The sequence below is a fragment of the Colletotrichum costaricense genome, assembly GCF_030867565.1.
Source record: "Colletotrichum costaricense strain IMI 309622 chromosome Unknown Scaffold_9.1, whole genome shotgun sequence".
Taxonomy (NCBI): Eukaryota; Fungi; Ascomycota; class Sordariomycetes; order Glomerellales; family Glomerellaceae; genus Colletotrichum; species Colletotrichum costaricense.
Window position 1 is genome coordinate 1,179,669 of NW_026848238.1, and position 17,255 is coordinate 1,196,923.

At 55.0% G+C, this 17,255-nt stretch overlaps 7 protein-coding genes across 7 annotated transcripts; 4 read left to right on the plus strand and 3 right to left on the minus strand.

The window, feature by feature from the left end:
* Positions 1-607: 607 nt before the first annotated feature.
* On the plus strand, positions 608-2,083 carry CCOS01_09229 (FAD dependent oxidoreductase; the record flags this gene model as incomplete). The annotated part of the gene is made up of 1 exon (XM_060457388.1): positions 608-2,083. One exon carries the CDS (start codon positions 608-610, stop codon positions 2,081-2,083), a length of 1,476 nt encoding a protein of 491 aa, XP_060312088.1.
* Positions 2,084-2,987: 904 nt separating this feature from the next.
* On the minus strand, positions 2,988-3,919 carry CCOS01_09230 (transcription factor TFIID; the record flags this gene model as incomplete). The annotated part of the gene is made up of 4 exons (XM_060457389.1): positions 2,988-3,004; positions 3,055-3,469; positions 3,522-3,609; positions 3,669-3,919. The coding sequence occupies 4 exons, from the start codon at positions 3,917-3,919 to the stop codon at positions 2,988-2,990; spliced, it is 771 nt and encodes a 256-aa protein (XP_060312089.1).
* A 1,907-nt stretch (positions 3,920-5,826) lies between these two features.
* Positions 5,827-6,072, plus strand: CCOS01_09231 (uncharacterized protein; the record flags this gene model as incomplete). Its single annotated transcript, XM_060457390.1, has 1 exon — positions 5,827-6,072. One exon carries the CDS (start codon positions 5,827-5,829, stop codon positions 6,070-6,072), a length of 246 nt encoding a protein of 81 aa, XP_060312090.1.
* Positions 6,073-7,092: 1,020 nt separating this feature from the next.
* CCOS01_09232 (uncharacterized protein) lies at positions 7,093-7,604 on the plus strand (the record flags this gene model as incomplete). Its single annotated transcript, XM_060457391.1, has 3 exons — positions 7,093-7,176; positions 7,342-7,535; positions 7,571-7,604. The coding sequence occupies 3 exons, from the start codon at positions 7,093-7,095 to the stop codon at positions 7,602-7,604; spliced, it is 312 nt and encodes a 103-aa protein (XP_060312091.1).
* Positions 7,605-7,636: 32 nt separating this feature from the next.
* CCOS01_09233 (uncharacterized protein) lies at positions 7,637-8,242 on the plus strand (the record flags this gene model as incomplete). The annotated part of the gene is made up of 1 exon (XM_060457392.1): positions 7,637-8,242. The coding sequence occupies one exon, from the start codon at positions 7,637-7,639 to the stop codon at positions 8,240-8,242; it is 606 nt and encodes a 201-aa protein (XP_060312092.1).
* A 1,367-nt stretch (positions 8,243-9,609) lies between these two features.
* On the minus strand, positions 9,610-11,755 carry CCOS01_09234 (electron transfer flavoprotein-ubiquinone oxidoreductase; the record flags this gene model as incomplete). The annotated part of the gene is made up of 3 exons (XM_060457393.1): positions 9,610-9,709; positions 9,773-11,348; positions 11,437-11,755. The coding sequence occupies 3 exons, from the start codon at positions 11,753-11,755 to the stop codon at positions 9,610-9,612; spliced, it is 1,995 nt and encodes a 664-aa protein (XP_060312093.1).
* A 944-nt stretch (positions 11,756-12,699) lies between these two features.
* On the minus strand, positions 12,700-15,493 carry CCOS01_09235 (glycosyl hydrolase family 92; the record flags this gene model as incomplete). Its single annotated transcript, XM_060457394.1, has 6 exons — positions 12,700-13,754; positions 13,807-14,923; positions 14,982-14,992; positions 15,047-15,151; positions 15,209-15,241; positions 15,292-15,493. 6 exons carry the CDS (start codon positions 15,491-15,493, stop codon positions 12,700-12,702), a joined length of 2,523 nt encoding a protein of 840 aa, XP_060312094.1.
* Positions 15,494-17,255: the final 1,762 nt, after the last annotated feature.

Here is a 17,255-nt window from a genome sequence, read left to right on the forward strand (position 1 = left end):
CCCTCCAGACTCCCCCCCATCCCACGCCTGGTCGCAGGGGAAGGCAGAAAATGGGAGAAGAAAGACACCGGTCGGCGCCCCCGCCAAGCAAGCCCGCACTCCAACAAACTCCCAGGTCTGTCCCTCGTCCGGGGTGGAGGAAAAACTTACGATACACCGATGAAATGACCCCGCCAACGCCATTTCCAGCGAGCAAGTCGACGCGAGACCTACCTTACCCCCGGGAGTCGGGAGACGCTACCGACCTCCCACCCAATTCGATAACCTAGCCCAGACTCCCCCAGCAGTCTGCAGAGGAAAGGAAGAAAAAATTTTGACCTCCGATAACGCCCTTCCCTCGTACGTGTGGCCGCGTGCGGTGAGCTTTCCGCACCGCCAATTCCCACTCCCAGAGATCGACCCGCACTATTATTTCTTCGTCCTATCCTGTCCGTCGCATTTCTTAAGGTAATGTTTTCTCTCCTGCCCTTTTGGCTTCAAAGGTTCTCAAAAGTACCTCTACCTTACCCCGTGTGATCTTCCTGCCTCCCGCTCCCGCGCCGGGTACCCGCTCCGATAGCATACGAAACTCCATCCACAGACACCAACACCAGACGAGAGCCACAAGATGCCCTCCGACCCGGCGGCGGCAGCGGCGACAGAGCCAGCACCCTCCTCCATCCTCATCATCGGCTCCGGCATCTTCGGTCTGACCACGGCCTACGAGCTCGCCCAGCGCCCACGCTACGCCTCCACAAAGATCACAGTCCTCGACCGCTCTCCGATCCCCGGCCCCAGCGAGGACGCCGCCTCCGTCGACTCCTCCCGCATCATCCGCGCAGACTACGCCGATCCGGCCTACGCGACCCTCGCCGCCGAGGCCCAGACAGAATGGCGCAAGACCGCCCACCCCTCTGACCTCGGCGCAGAGGGCCGCTACAGCCAGTCCGGCCTCTGCCTCGTCGCCGACCCCGTCGCCACGGCCTCGACATCGTACTTTTCCTCCTCCTCCTCCGCTTCAGCAGCAAAGACCAACGCCGACGCCAAGCAAAAGGCCAAGAAGACCTCGCTCGAATACGTCCGCGAAAGCTACAACAACGTCGTCTCCCTGGCAGGCAAGGACGGCGACAAGATCATCAAGGAGCTGCCCACTCCCACAGCCATCAAGGACTACCTCGGCACCCCCGAGGCCCCGGGCACATGGGGCTACATCAACCCGCTCGCGGGCTGGGCCGACGCCGGCGCCTCAATGTCCTACCTCGCGCGCAAAGTCGTGGCTCTTAACCGTGTCACTTTTGTGTCCGGCGTCGCGACCCGCCTAAACTACACACCCGACAAGTCGACCGTCACAGGCGCAACCCTCCAAGACGGCTCCGTCCTCTCCGCCGACCTCGTCGTCGTCGCAGCCGGCGCCTGGACCGGCGCCCTCGTCGACCTCTCCGGCCAGGCCATCGCCACGGGCCAGGCCGTAGGCTACATCGACATCACCCCCGACGAGCTCGAGGTCCTCCGCAAGATGCCCGTCACCCTCAACTTCAGCACCGGCCTCTTCATGATCCCCCCCTCAGGCCTGCAACTCAAAGTCGCCCGCCACGCCTTCGGCTACCTCAACCCGACCGCCATCCCCCACCCCTCGCCCCAGACCCCGCCCTCGACAAAGTCGACAGTTTCCCTCCCGGCAACCCACCTCACCGACCCGAACCTCAAATTCCCCGCCGAAGGCGTCGCCGCCCTCCGCAAAGCAGTCCGCACCATCGTCCCCATCCCCGCCATCCACGACCGCCCCTTTGTCCACACCCGCCTGTGCTGGTACACCGACACCCAGACGGGCGACTTCCTCGTCTGCCACCACCCCACCGCCCGCAACCTCTTCGTCGCCACCGGCGGCAGCGGCCACGGCTTCAAGTTCTTGCCCGTGCTCGGTCGCGAAATCGTAAACGTGCTCGAGCGCCGCGGCGACGAGGTCTTCACCGAGAAGTGGCGGTGGAGGGAGGTCAAGAGCAAGGCGGACGTGACGGATTTGTACGAGCACATCATGACGGAGGACGGGAGCCGAGGAGGCATACCTGGTCTCTTGCTGAAGCAGGAGCAAGCCAAGTTGTAGACGGAAGAATTAACACCCATCCATCCACCCAACGGAATCGCATTGATGTAAGTATATGCTGAATGTAGATACCATGTAGCGACCGTAGAGATAAAGCTGTTTAAAATGTACAGTCATGAAATAATATCAAGAGCCACAGGGGACAGAGCTCGCGTTGAAGGAGTTGTGAGTTTCAAGTCTATTACGAGGTGTAATGAGTACGTTCGACAGTAGTACGTAGATACATCAGTCACTAGTCACCATCACAAGGCAGGCACAGACATGTAATAGAAACCGGGTGTTGGCATTGTACTAAAAGATAATGCCGACTTGTCAACTCGAATCAAACTCGCAGACTGAACGTAGAGTAAGACTTGAGTGATCGGTTATGTTGCCTGAAACTAGGCAACGATCATTGCAAAACCGGTTTCCCCCCTTCCACCAGCAGTCCCTCCCGACCTACTGTCCAGGAGGCAACTTCAACTCCGTCTCATCCCCGTTGATCATCCCCCATCCGGTCCGAGACCCCAATGCATCTAAGTCGAGTCCATTAAAAACGGCAAGGTCGACCTGCGCATCTGCCGTCGACGGTGCCACGAGCAGTCTATGTAGTGCCGCGGATTGAGAAATCTTATTCTTTTCATTTGAATCAACCACCTGACCGGAAACTTCCGGCCCAGGTTACCTCCTGTACCAACGCCAATGCAATGCAACGAAAAAGATGAAGTGAGCAGAACGTGCGTCGATGATTGTGTCACGACCATGTTGCCAGGTGACGGACGCTCGATTTTTTTTGGGGGTTGTGTGCGAAAAAGAATTCGTGGTATCGTGAAAAAAGTGTCTAGTCGTACAAAGTCGGTGGTTTTGTGTATGGTGGTAGTACATCGACTGGGTCAATGATCTATCCATGTGTTCAAGTGTCTGTTTAGACCTTGCGGAAATCTAAAGAATAATTAGTAGGTGAAGACCGGAGATTAAGAAAAGGTACTTACCCTGAAGCACGGGATAGATCATCTCGAAGGCCTGGTAAATCTCCTCTCGCACCTTGGCACCGGTGAGGACGATCTTGCCGCTGACGAAGATAAGGAGCACAATCTTGGGCTTAATCATGCGGTAGATAAGACCAGGGAACAGCTCAGGCTCGTAAGAACTGAAGTTGTGATGGCGCGAAGCGAGACCCTCCAAGCGAATGGGGAACTTGATATCGCAAGAGCCGACAATGTTCTGGATCTTGAAGTCCGTGAACTTGGCGTTGAAGCCGAGCTTCTGGATGATACGGGCGTACTTGCGAGACGCAAGCTTCGAGTCATCCTCGGACTTGGCACCGGTGACGACCATCTTGCCGGAAGCGAAGATCAGGGCAGTGGTCTTGGGCTCACGAATACGCATGATGACGGCAGCGAAACGCTGTAAAGTCAGAGTCAGCGACAGTGCAACTCGAGTGGGCATATTGTCTCACCTTGGGGTTGTACTCTGCGTTTCTCGCGTGCAGGGCGATCGTCTTGAGGTCCAAGCGGCAGTCCAAGTTTACCGTGGCAACGATGTTCCTTGAGTAGGCGAGATAAGCCTCATTGAGCAGAAAAAAGATCACTCGTGATATACATACTGCAACGTAGGAGTCAAACCACTGCCACCCTGTGTCGCGGCAGGCGTCGCAGCAGGTGTCGCGGGTGTCACCCCGGTACCGTTTGCAGGCTGCTGGCCGTTGGGCACAGGAATTTGTCCGTTGACGGCCGCCTTGTCGCCGTTCGCCTGGGGAGGGAGCTCGTGAGCGCCGCCGGGGAACGAGAGGGAGCCGGGCGCGGTGAAAGCCTTAGCCTGCGCCGCACTCGTGGGATGGGTCTGAATCGCCTCCATGATTGCGGTGGATGGATGATGACCTGAAACCGAGAATAAGAGCAGATCTGAAGCCTTGCTAGTTAGTCTCGTTTCTCGAATCGATTGTAATAATGATAAGAGTATGAAGCGTGGCTCCAAAAATGGGGACTGTGAAGTGATAATGAAAAGATATGAAAATGGGTCAAGCGCGGCAATATTGTGTTGATGGGAAACTTTGGTGAAGTAAAAGATGCAACATTATGTTCGGAGGTTGGGGGCCAATCACAGGCGCCAACCACCCCCACCGGTTTGTGGTAGATGGGAAGGCACGACAGAGATGATGGGCGGGCAAATGGAGGAAGGCACCCCGACCACGACAAGAGAGGAGAGAAAAGGAAGGAGGGCATACCAATTGTTGGAGATGAACAAATAAATGTCTCCCCTACAGTATCTGCTGGGCAGTAGGTATGTAGGTATGCGCGTGTATCTTGCGATGCGACTTTTCTTGCGATCAGTGCCGAGCTTGTGACAGCGGCGGGAACGGGATGCAAATGGATCAAATGAGGTAGGTCGACGAGAAGGTCGTGGGTTTCGTAGGCGTCGCTTCGATAATGTCGCGAATGACCCAGATGCCAGCAATCAACTCGACGTCTCTGGATACCTCGTCACGGTTCAAAGCACGGTGTCTCTATTCGGCGACGGTGCGTGCGATGTCTACAGAGTGCAACGGACTCGTTCTCGACCTGGTGTGTCGTCGGAAGGGGTTCGCGCGGGAAGTCTGACGAAGATATGTCTCGAAAGGAACGTATTCCAGTTCTTTTCTCGTCTCAGAGTACGAGATCCGGGGGGACACTTTCAGTTAAGAAGGTATACCGCCTGGGGGTTCTGAGGATTGACGGGTTCGTCGGGTGGTTAATAGGGAGAGGAAGAGAGAGTAAAAGTCGACTTCCGAGATGTGGAAACAAGAGTCGCGACAGCGAGCTGTGTTGTCCAGAAGGATCGCGAGGAAGTAGAGTGTAGGTTGATGACAGCAGATGTGTCTATCGTGGATATCGGACTTGTGGATGTTGCGATGACGATGACGACAAGGACGATGCGAAATCGTATCTCTGAGTCGTGATTGGAGGATTGGGGATGGATTGAGTGGGGGTGGAGAAGGAAGATTAGAAAGGCCGAACGTGAATGGATGACTACGCAAGGCCGTCGGTCGGAGCTTCCGCGCAAGAATTTCGAAACAAGCGGGTTGGAGGGAGGCCTGCCTCTTTATAATTTTGGCCATGGCCTACCTGAGCAGTCGCCCCAACGACACCCCCCTGCCACACAACCCAGGGGCCCCAGGCAGCCAGTGCGCCGTGGCGGTTGGTCCTGCTTGACATTGCTTGTGCTTAGCGGCCACGCTAAGGGCATGCACCCAATCAGCGCCTTGGAAAATCTTCATTCTATCTCCTTCCTGTCCCCATGTACCCCTGCTGTGACCACCCCAGCCCCTGAAGTATCGCAGCACCGCGTTTAAGGTCTCTATACTTTGCATTGTGAAATCCATTAATTTTCAACCAAGTCGCTTCTTTTTTTTGCGACAATGCATTCTGGCCAGTGCTTACCCTTCCAGTTCCACGCCTTCCAGTCTTTCTTGATTGAATCTCTGCCTCTCCTTGCGTTGCTTTGCCTTTTACTTGCCTCTGGCGTGCCCTTCTCACAGCTGCCCAACCTGCCACTGGCCAGCTCTTGGACGTCCCTTCACCACAGAGGCTGAGATGCCCTCCCTGATGGATCCTACCTATGTCATCATCAGCTGCCATCCCTTTTTTTTTTTTGTCTTGTGCTCTGTTGCCCCGGAGCCTGCTTTCCTGCCTTCTATCCGTATATTTTTCTTCCCTTTCTTTTTTATCGTTGCCCCCTGCCAGCTGTGACTCGACTCGCTTGCCTAGGTTCCTGGCCCATCCCTGATGGCCACACTTTTTCCGTCAACGCAACCCGGCGTGATCATCCACTCCGATCGCAAGCACTTTTCTTTCTTCCTCGCTTTCATTTCGGAGCTGTGGGCAAACTGCGACCTTGACCTACCGCTTCCCTACTACAGACACGGCTTTCACACACTTGTCAGAATGCGACACTCTTTTCAGCACTGCTCGCCACGGCCTCACGACGCGACGGGTCAGCACTCAGCAGCAACAGCAACAAGACTGACATGACGGCGAAACCAACCACATCTGACAGGAGCATGACGACGATCTCATTCGCTCCAGCCATGCGCTCAAACAGAGGAATAGGAACGAATGGCGCGTATTCGTTTGTTCACACCACGCAGTACGGAGTATGGACTACGGATACCGCACTGCATCCCGCGACAGCTCAGCCCAAAACCCTCCAAAAATCCAGCCGGGTAATAGGCCGTGGGCCGTGTCAAGACCATCTGGACGCCAACCAAATGCAAAATCCCACTGGCGGCGCTACCTCGTACGGGTGCCGCTACCACAAACGCTACCCATAACCCACGACCTGCCGACCCATTCCGCCATTCCGCTCGCTTCTTCCTCCTTCTTCCCAGTCTGCCAGTGCCAGGCCCGCCTGGCTGTCTGTCTGTCTCGCGACTAGCCATAGTCAGAACACTCCGTACGGATACCAGTCTGTCCCAGGCAAGCCCAAGCAACATAAGCCAGGCAGGCTCCAACAGGCTCCTCAGCGCCGCGTCAGTCAGTTTCTTTGGCAGCTGCAGCACACCCACCACGACTCCAGGAGTCTAGAGTCCAACCACTGGGGGGGTGTTGGTCTGGATTGACACCGACTGGGCCCCCCCTTCCATCCTCACCCCTTTCTGACCTGCCCCCCCCTCCCCTCCCCCCTTTTTATGATTTTTTCCAATCCTCTCGTCCCAGCAACCCAAGGGTTTTCTTTCCCTCTTCCAACCCTCTTCTCTCAGTCTCCTACCACACGCTAGCGCTCTGAAACGCTGAGCCTGCCCCCTACTTTGATGGCCTCACTGACGATCACCTCCGACACGAGCTCAGTCAGTGCAAAGCGGCGGCAGCGGCAAGAACAGCAACAGGAGCGAACGGCCTCTCCGTCAAACCTGTCAGAAGGGTCACCAGACCACGTTGTCGGCATGTCGCCCGGACGCGAGGACACGACACAAACGCGGGGACCGAACAACAAGGAACAAAAGGGACCGTCATGACCACCAGGCAGGAACGCGAAAACGGCAGCTATTTTTCATGGCGCCTGCACTGCTTTCGGGCATTCGCGGTCTGTTGGCAGGAATTTATGGGCCGCGGCAGCAAACAGACGGCTTGCGACGTGTGAGTCATTGACTTCAGACCGGCTCCAATCGGCCAGTGGCCAGCCATTGGTAAAGAGGGAGACGGGAGAAGGGGGAAGAGCATTGAGAAAAAGGGCTGGGTCTGCCAGTCTGATCAATGGTGCGTGTTTGTCGGTCGCCTCCTACTGCGTACTCCTCCCACCAGGCCCCCGCAACAAGACTGGCGCGTCAAGGTACTGGGTACGCGAGCCTTGCCACGCCGCGGCCCATCACTGGGGACTATACGCAGTATACCCATCTCTGGAACCCGAACTTTCGCCCGATGGAAAAACTCTGTCGACATCCATCAAAGAAGGTCCTTTTGCGACTTGTCTTTCCCCAAAGAGAACTGAATATCGTGTAAGTCCGCTCACCAGCAGCCAGCACCTCTTCAACTCGACCTTTTGTGTCCGCTTGACGTCGCTCTAGCCCAAGCATGGCTGGGCGTTGCTTCGCCATGGATGCAGAGAAAGGGCGCTTGCAGCAATATTACAGATGCAAATTTTATTGCAATCTTACAACAAGGTATCGGGTACCAGGTCTATCGCGAGACTGTGGGTAATGGTCCGTGCACGCACAAGTACCTCTGGATCCATTCCCAAGTCGAGGTACTTTGTCCACGCCTTCGGCTTTGCCCTCGCGACTCATGCATGTGTGAGCCCCATTGCCCCAAACCTCAGGCCAAGGTTTTTCCTTTTTTTTTTTTTTTTTCTTTCACACCCCAACCTCGTGCTTGCAGCTGCTGCTTGCTGGCGCTGCTTGCCAGGTGCTTGCTTTCCTATACGGTTTTAAGGCCGCATCTCGGCCTTGCGGGCCCTACCAAAGCTCCATCTGCGCTGCGACTCATGCAACTTCAAACATCAAACTCGTACTTTGTAAGTCCGACAGCCTCGTTGGAACATGGAGGTGGCTCACCCTCACCCTCGAACTTGACACCACCACTCCCTGAGACTGTCACCGTATGTATCCTATTTCTGCCTCCATCGCGACGCCCAAGGTTTGGCTGCCCATCGCACTGCCAATTCTCCTCGCTTTGGGCAGCGTGCAGAACCCAGCAACTGACCTAGAGTTCCCAACTAAACGTAAGAAACCAAACAAAACCCAAAGAGCTAGCTACACGACTCAATCAACTGGCACGCAAAGCACGCCATCAGACCGAGATTCAAAATAAAGATTCAAAAGAACGCTTGTCCGACTTGAAAGACTGCACTCCAGCCACTGAGACGGGCACTGAACCCGCATTCTTTACACATTTGCAAAGTGTCCCGTGGGAAAAAATCGTGGGCCTCCCCCCCTCCTCCCCCGTTCCAGCCTCGCCCAACGCATGGAGTTCATGAACCACAAGTGTCTCGCAAGTTCGCATCGCACCCTTGGTTGTCTCCGATGTCGTTCCCTTCTCACCCCCTCCCACCTGCCCCCCTCCCATTCCCGCATTCCGCCCGACTCGGGGTCTACCTCCGATCGGGTGCCACTCCGCACAGTCGCAACTTGAGCACGACCTGGAAGAAATGTTATTTTTCCTGCAGGGACTCTCTCTGTCTCGCGATGTACGTGTCGACTTGATTCAGCAAAGGCCCCCCCCTCCATCTTTCCGCTTCTCACGTGAGGGAAGTATATACTATCTTATCCTTCCATACCCTCCATCGTCAATCACGAGCCGACGGGAACGACGTCGCGGCAGTAGGGACCCCTTGCCTTTTTGCGCGCCCCTTGTCTTTCCAGAACTTCGACGTCGATGCAGGCAAGGGACGCGTTGGGCATTCGTCTGATATGCCGCACACTGGGCACACACTGGACACACGCACACATGCACAATACACGCGCCAAGTCGGGGCCAGCTTGCCGGACCAGCCTAGACGGGAACAATCGCGTGTGTCGTCATTTATATGTGCAAACCAAACTGCCCAGTGGGTGAGTAAGGTAAGGGTATCGTTGTATCCTTCTTTGCCGATGCGGACTGATAGGGATATCCGTACTGCGTAGTCAGTTATTACTGCTGCTGCTGCTGCTGCTGGTTTGGATTGTTAGACGGTCTCTGCGCAATCACATGGCAAACTTCGACAATTTCTTTGTCATGATATTCTGCCTTTTCCTCATTTTTGACCGGCTATTCCGGCTACGAAAACAACCTCCACCCCAAGTGCGGTTACACAAAACCCTCCATTGACACCGGTACTGTATTCGGGAAGAGGCCTCTATATGTTCAAAGCCCATGCTCTCGACACTCCCTTGCACATGTTGCCCCAACTCTTCCATCTCCCTCCGTCTCGAGCAATATCGTATAAAGATATCCCTGCTATAGTCCTTGGTTCGATCTTATGGGGGAAAAGATGTGACGGTCTTTTGTCCAGATCAGATGAGAGAAAGAACATGGTTTTTCTATCCGGTAGTAAATACTCCCAGCCATGATGCTGATGGATATATAAAAGTGGTCTCATGACATGTAGTACTTGGGACCCTCGCCACCCTGCGGGACCTGCCAGTTGATATCCTGGTTTGGCGCCTTGATGTCGCACGTCTTGCAGTGGATGCAGCTACAAATGTAAAAAGTCAGTAAAACGTCCTCTCGTGATAGGATACCTGTAAAGGAAACGTACTTTTGCGCGTTGATCTGGAACCGCACCCCAAGCTCCTTGGTCTCGTCCTCAACATACTCATACACGCCCGCCGGACAGAACCGGTTCTCGACGCCCTTGAACTTGGGCCACGTCTCCCGCGTGTGCTTCTCCCAGTCCTTGACCTGCAGGTGCACCGGCTGGTCCTCCTCGTGGTTCGTGCCCGTGCGGCTGACGCTCGTGAGGATGTCAAACGAGATCTTGCCGTCCGGCTTGGCGTATTCAATCTTGGGGAACTTGTCCGCGCTGCCCGTCGCCGCGTGGTCCGGCGTCTTGTGCTTCAGCGTCCAGGGGACGCGACCTTTCAGGACGTACGCCTCGAGACCGGAGTAGGCGATGCCGCCGTACAGGCCCAGCGGGGTGTGGAATGAGGGGCGGAAGTTGCGGACTTCTTTGAGTTCTTTCCAGATGGAGGATTCGCGGAGCTTGTCTTCGTAGTCATATAGGAAGACGGTGTCGCGCGGCTTCTCCTCGGCCTCCTCTCCCTCTCCCTCCTCCGCTACCGCGCTGCTGCTGGACGACGAGGAGAGTGCGTTGAAGGCGGCCTCGGCGGCGAGCATGCCCGACTTCATGGCGTTGTGCGTACCCTTGATCTTGGGCAGGTTCACGAATCCAGCCGAGTCACCAATCAGCGCGCCACCGGGGAACGCGCACTTTGGGATCGACTGGAACCCGCCCTCAATCAGAGCGCGCGCGCCGTATGTGAGGCACTTGCCACCCTCGAGGACCTCCTTGTACATGGGGTGGTGCTTCATCTTCTGAAACTCGCCGTAGGGCGAGACCCAGGGATTCTCGTAGTCGAGCGCGACGACGAGGCCGATGCTCACCAGGTTGTCCCCGAAATGGTACATCCAGCCGCCGCCGTACAGGTCCTTGGACAGCGGGTAGCCCATGGAGTGCGTGATGGATCCCTTTTGGAACTTTTCCGGCTGCACCTCCCACACCTCCTTGATTCCCAGCGCGTACGTCTGGTGCTGGCTATCGCGGCGCAGGTCGAATTTCTTAATGACCTGCTTGCTCAAGCTGCCGTGACACCCCTCGGCAAAGAGCGTGCAACGCGCGTGGAACTCCATGCCGCGCTCAAACGCGTCCTTTGGCTTCCCGTCACGGCCGATACCGAGGTCGTTTGTCGCGACGCCCTTTACGCTGCCGTCAACCTCGTTGTAGAGCACCTCGGAGGCGGCGAAACCAGGGTACACCTCGACGCCGAGCTCCTCGGCGCGGTCGCCTAGCCACTTTGTGAACTGGTTGAGCGAAACAATGTAGTTCCCGTCGTTGTGCATCTGCGGCGGGGTCGGTAAGGGGATCGCGGCCGACTTTGTGAGGAAGCGCATGCGGTCACCGCCGGCGGGCGTGGCGTACTCGAAGCGGTCCGGGTTGTCCTCGGACAGCCAGTCCGGGATGAGCTCGTCAATGGCCGTAGGCTGGATGACGGCGCCCGAGAGAATGTGGGCACCCATCTCGCCGGCCTTTTCGAGGAGGAGGACGCGGAAGTCTTCGTTGCCGGCTTCGTTGGCGAGCTGCTTGAGTCGGATCGCGGCGCTGAGACCAGCGGGGCCTGGAGCGTTGAAGGCATTGTCAGCTCAATTGGGATCCAGACACAAAATGTATAGCACGAGGGCGTTGGGGGTGGAATGGTTCCGTACCGCCGCCTACAATGACAACGTCGACCTCATCTGCTTCACGCTCAATCGTTGCCGGATCGAATTCGTCGTCCTCATTGCTTCGTCGTGTCCTACTCGTCGTGAAAGTGCGTGCGCCAAGAGGCCTGAAGATCGTAACGCCCGCAGAGCCCCGTGTAGATGGTATCCTGCCAGTCGTGCTTCTTGACTGGGTTGTTGAGCTGGTGGTAGCCGTGGTGGCGAGTCCTGCTTGAGCGGGACGTGTAGCCCGGAATCGACACCTTGAGAGGTTGCGCGTGCTGCGCTGAAGACTCCTCGCGAGAGGTGACGCCGAGGTATTCATCTTGGCTACGGAAATATGTGCGCGAGCGTATGTATATGCTTGAGTTGATCGTGTCGTAGATCCGGACTGTCCCTTTCTAGTGAACCGGACTATCACAAGGAACGTCCAAGTTGGCGTGGGCGTGGTTTCGCTCCGTTCGGTTCCCTCGTGCGCTTTGAGAGAGGGAAGCCGAGGGAAAGCTAGTGACGCGGGCGCAATTGGTGTTTCTCTCACTCGACCAAGTCACTCTGTGGTTCGTCAATTAGGCAGTGGTGTGGTTGAAGTCTAGCAGCGGAACCTAGAGAAACAAGAAAAAAAATGGCGGCGGATCTTTTTCAATTACAGTAGACGGCACACTGGGGATCTTGACGAGCTTCGTTCCCTCCCCCCGTCTCTAATACGTAATGCGAGGGGTGGTCAAAATGCTTGTAACTTGCCGCCCACCAGCTCGGGCCCTGTGGTTTCCTGTGGGTGGTGATAGCCGAGAGAAACCGGTCGATGGTGTTTGGACTCGGTCAGTACTTGCACAATACAGCCATCTGTAGCTCAACCAGCAGGTAGACCCTCGGTATCCTTGGATGCTCTTTTTACAGCTGAAAGGTACCTGCGTATCAACGGCCGGGAGAAGCCGAGTGACTTCAAGCAGGTCAAGTAACCGTCGGACGCTGCAAAGAGTTTAACGTCTGGGGCGCCGAGCTGCAACCGTCCAATCACCGTCTGCAAATTTCAAATGTGAGCTGGGTCCCTCCGATGTCGTTTCGGCTGCAGGGGCACCTGTTGCCGTCGGCGTAGCCTTCATTTTGGCCGAACACAGAATGTTTAACACTGATAATTGCGAAGTTGAGAACAAGACATTTGTGGGTGCATTTACTCTATGCAATTTTATATAATTACTGGGCACAGTCAAGCCATGCTCACATGACTCTATTGACGCTGTTGTTTTGTTTATACACCTTCAAGCGCTATCAACCTTGGGTTCGAGACGGCGCTATTGTCTTTGGTGTCGCTGCATAGCTGGGAGGCACATCTTCCTCTCTGGTACCCCAATCGCTCTCCTTCGTGCCGACGGTCAGCTCCAACACACCGCCGTGGTAGAAGAACTCGTGGTTTATCCAATTCTTCGTGTACGGTTTTCCGTTCAGGGTGGCGCTTTGAATGTAGATACCCTCGGCTAGTTCTTTGTCATCCTTTGCGACCTTTCGGATAACAGCGGGCTTAGGACCCCGGCTCTTGAGCCGCACCTCGGGGAAGAATGGCGGGATGACGAGGTACACGTCCTGCCCCGCGACGGGGAAGAACCCCATCATGGCAAGCGCACTGAAAGCGCCCATTGCACAGTCATCATTGCCAGGGATGCCGTTGATCGTGGCGTTGAACTGCGAAGGAATGTAGCTCCGTGTGGTGCGCGAGCTGAGGCCGGGTCTACCCGCATAATGGAACTGGAACACCGTAAGGAACGCCTGTTCGTTGCCCATGTAGACAATGTTGCCGCTGTGGTAGTATTCGAGCCTGTCGACAAACGCATCCCGACCTCCCATCAGCTTGATCAAAGTTGCCATATCCTGCGGTGCGAAGAACGAATACAGCCAGGGTGAGCCCTCGTATGTCGCCTGGGCAGTGTCGAAGTAGCAGAGATGCTGTTCGGTATTGGGCGAACAGACACGCGTGTTCTGGTACGTAAACGAGCCATTCATCAACTTCGGCATCAGGAATCCCATGTACTTCGTCCTCTCGATCTCCTTCTTGTCCTTGTCTTGGATGATGTCCTCTTGGGCCGGATTCCAGAGGTTCTGCCAGTTTGCGCTGCGCTGCATGTATTTCTCAAAATCTTCTTTGTGGCCGAGTCCCTGGGCCATCTCGGCGATGCAGAAATCGTCGTACGCGTACTCAACGGTCCGAGAAATAGACCTGCTGTGTGGTCCGGTCGATACTTTGTCCATATGATCCTGTGCGATGTATCCCAGACCAAACCAGCTTTGCAGATTGCCGCGGCCTTCGACGCCATAGTGCTGCGGGGCCACTGAAGAATTTATGTTAAAGACTGTTTCGTTGTAGGAATCCTAATCACGTACCTTCGGCATCAGAGACCACAGCCTCATATGCGGTCTTCCAGTCAACCCCGTTGGTTATGTTCTTTAAGTATGCGTCTGCGATCACGATATCCGCGTTCGATCCTCCTTGGCTAAACCCCTTGCAGAAAGACATTCTGCAGTCTGGAAGCTTGCCAACAAATCTGAAGATATCTAGGAGTGTTCGTACCATCTGTGTCTGAGCTTCGGGATCTATGATCGTCAGAAGTGGGTGCTGTGCTCGGAATGAGTCCCAGATGCAGTAGAACGAGTCAAAGTACGGTTCGGACGACTCCCACAACGGGTTTTCGCCAGTGTAGTTCTGCGGTGACAGCAGACTCCGATATAGACCCGACCAGAAAACAGTCTTCATGTCTTCACTGACGCCTTCCGTGCTAACACCCACCGTTGAGAGCTTTTCAGCCCAAGTCGATTCCGCAGCACGCACGCTACCGTCAAAGTCGAATTTGGGGATATCCCTCTCGGCATTCTCGCAGGCTTTGTTGACAGAGATAAAAGACAGGCCGACTCTGGCGAGGATCTGGTTATTTGTGGGACGCTCAAATTGCAGCCACGCGCCAGCGGCGCCGGTAGGGTTGTGAATGCCACGCGTGAACTCGGCTAGATATTTGTCTGTCACGCGCGGGTTGTCCCCCTCGAAGACGCCAGATTTCCGAATAGGGGCGCCCTGGAAGTCGGCGCAGAAAAATGCTCTGTAGCTGCCCTGACCGAAAGAGGGTCTGAAGGTGCCGTCACCAACGACGCGGCCAGACTCGTACACTTGAATGCCTCCGCTCGATCTGCTCTGGGCAATGTCCGTGAGGTCAATGAGAATTAAAGGGCTACTCACGACTTCAACCGTGTTGAGGTCCGCTGCGTTTTCGTAAGATACGGTATCGTTTGGTGAGAAGTTGAAGCGGAAGAGAGTTGTCCGTTCCCCTGCCGTCATCTCGGCGCCAACAGTATTGGAGATATTGACAGCAAAGTAGCCTGGACGGGCCACGATAGAGTTGTTTACGCGCCAGAGGCTTCGTGATTCTGTTGTGAAGTTGCAGGCCATGTAATCATCATTGGGGCATCCAGGATGAGGGAATAGAGGGAAATTGCCTAGAGAAGGTGACTGTTCGAACGTAAGTAAGACGATATAGAGTTGGGCCGATAGAATGAGTAATTCTTACACCTCCGGTTCCTGTTTAGATCAATCAGCATTGTGATCAGATAAACAGATGTTGTGGTGACGTACCAGAGTCATGTAAATGGGAGAAGCCGGTAATTTTGGAGTTGTCAGATACCCAGCCAGCCGCATTCTCGGCTCTGGAGTCCGTGTCTGCACAGGCTTTGGCCATGCCTAGTGGAAATGTCAGAAAAAGTTGTGCGCCGTGATCAAAGATGCCGTATCACTCACCATACGGTAATGATGCACCAGGAAACACATGGCCTGATGTTTCGTCAGATGTATACCAGATTATATTAGGCAACCCGACTGACCTCCGTTGGTGGTTCCGATTAACGGATTGACGTATCTCAGTACGGCTCGCTGTGCTCTGAAATCGGACTTGGTGCTGATTAGGTTGATGAAGCCTCGTGTTCCGGAGAGAGGCCACCATAGGACCAGACAGATGACAACAGCAGCGAATACCGCCAGTCGAACAGGTCGGGACAGACCGATGGCTGGGACGAGGAGGGCCATCTTGGACTGGAGTCAAAGGTCGCCGTTCGATTAATGACCAGCAGCCACCAGATGCCCTTAAATCAAGAGTTGAAATAGTTGAACAGAACTTCTGCCCATCAGAATGCCTCCAGGGCCGGACGAAGACTAGTTCGCCGAAGTGATTGATCTGCTTATGCGGTCATGGGGATGTGACCTCAACAAAAATCTGGCGATGAGTTAGTGCATGTCGGTGAGGACTGCCCGGATCACACCAAACCAAAAGAATTGTAATTGTTGATAAAAGTGGTGGAAGTTGAAAGTTGACGATGAAGAAGTCAGAGCTGCAAACTAAGTGGAGACGGCTCCTAAAGGTAGACCAAGGGGATAGTCGAATGTTTCTGGCCTGACGTATGTACGGATAGCTGTTTGGAGCTTGGTAGGGATGGATGACATTCCTTGGTGTGTGATACAACTTGATTCGGAAAGTGACGACTGACGAAATGAACAACAATTCCAGCTTCAGCTGAAGTCAGAAGTCAGGCAAGTCTCGGCAGCTCGTGCTTCGCTCCGTCCCTTTGGTTCAAAGCGGATTCATGCAGCAAGTGCGAACGATAATGATGAGATTTCGAACGGTTAAGCTCGAAGCTTCAAGGCACATGCCGCGGAAGGGGTAACAGGACACATGTTGAGAGACATGTGGGCAGGCAGTCCTTGTTTAAGAAGCCCTCCGCTACTTAGTTTCGTCCATGGCAATTCACCCGATGGGATGGATGGATGGATGGGGGCAAACAAGGGTTCTATTTTTTTCTTCCCCTACGAATACCGTATTACTCCATGTCTTTCCGCCTCCTGAAGTGTCTCGCTCTGGAGCCACCAGCCCAAAACGGTAACCTTGTCGACGCCAATACGCAGTAGAGTAGCTGGACCACCAATTGACTTGATGGATCATCTGCAGCTGGCCGGCCCTTTTTTGAGATGGCGATACCTATTGCCTTGGGGATACAAGCTTGGCACCCATTTAGATTGCGGAATCTCTGCTCCAAAGTCCCAGTCTGGCTAGGGCTGAGGGGGGAAATAGGTCATGTAGGTGTCGAAATCTGGCCCGAATAGCGTACCATGTCGTGTCTGCAGGATGAAGCGACGCCAAATCAAGCAGGTCTGACGGGCTGATGAGCTGAGGTAGCACAGCTGCAGAGCCTGATCAGTGATGGGGGCCGCGTTGCAGTAACCTTGCCTTGAGCTGCTTGAATTACCAACCTGGTCGTCACAAATAAGGTTAAATGTTAGTGCAGTTTGTGCCGAGTCGCCGAGTCAGCCGTCCACAAGCCATTTCTCACAGTAACGCCGCCAGAAATACTTCCCATAGTGTAGAACACTCTGTGACTCCGTCTCCAAGACAAAGAGCCACGTGCTCCGAGTTGGCCCCCTTCCACAACGCACCGTTTCTTGTCATCATCTTCTTCTTTCCCTGCTCTCTTCATCGGCATGCCTTCATTGTCACACTGACGCTCCGTGGTCCAGGACGTAGTCCGATTTTCTGTAACGGTCAGGTCCATTATAGCGCAAAGTTTCTCGTTTGCTGGCCTCGTCAGATATCCTGCGACTACCTCAGAAGCCGAGCATAGATCATCCCGACTTGGCTCTGGTTTCCAGTGGAAAGTCCAAGCGGACGCTTATCCGCGCTCAGTTCCACCACGAGCACATTCTACCCAAGATACATCAACAGAAAGCTTCTGGAACATGTCTTCGCAGCAACTTTTGTTCGAGCAATCCGGTCCGACAGCGCGGTGGACCTCTCTCC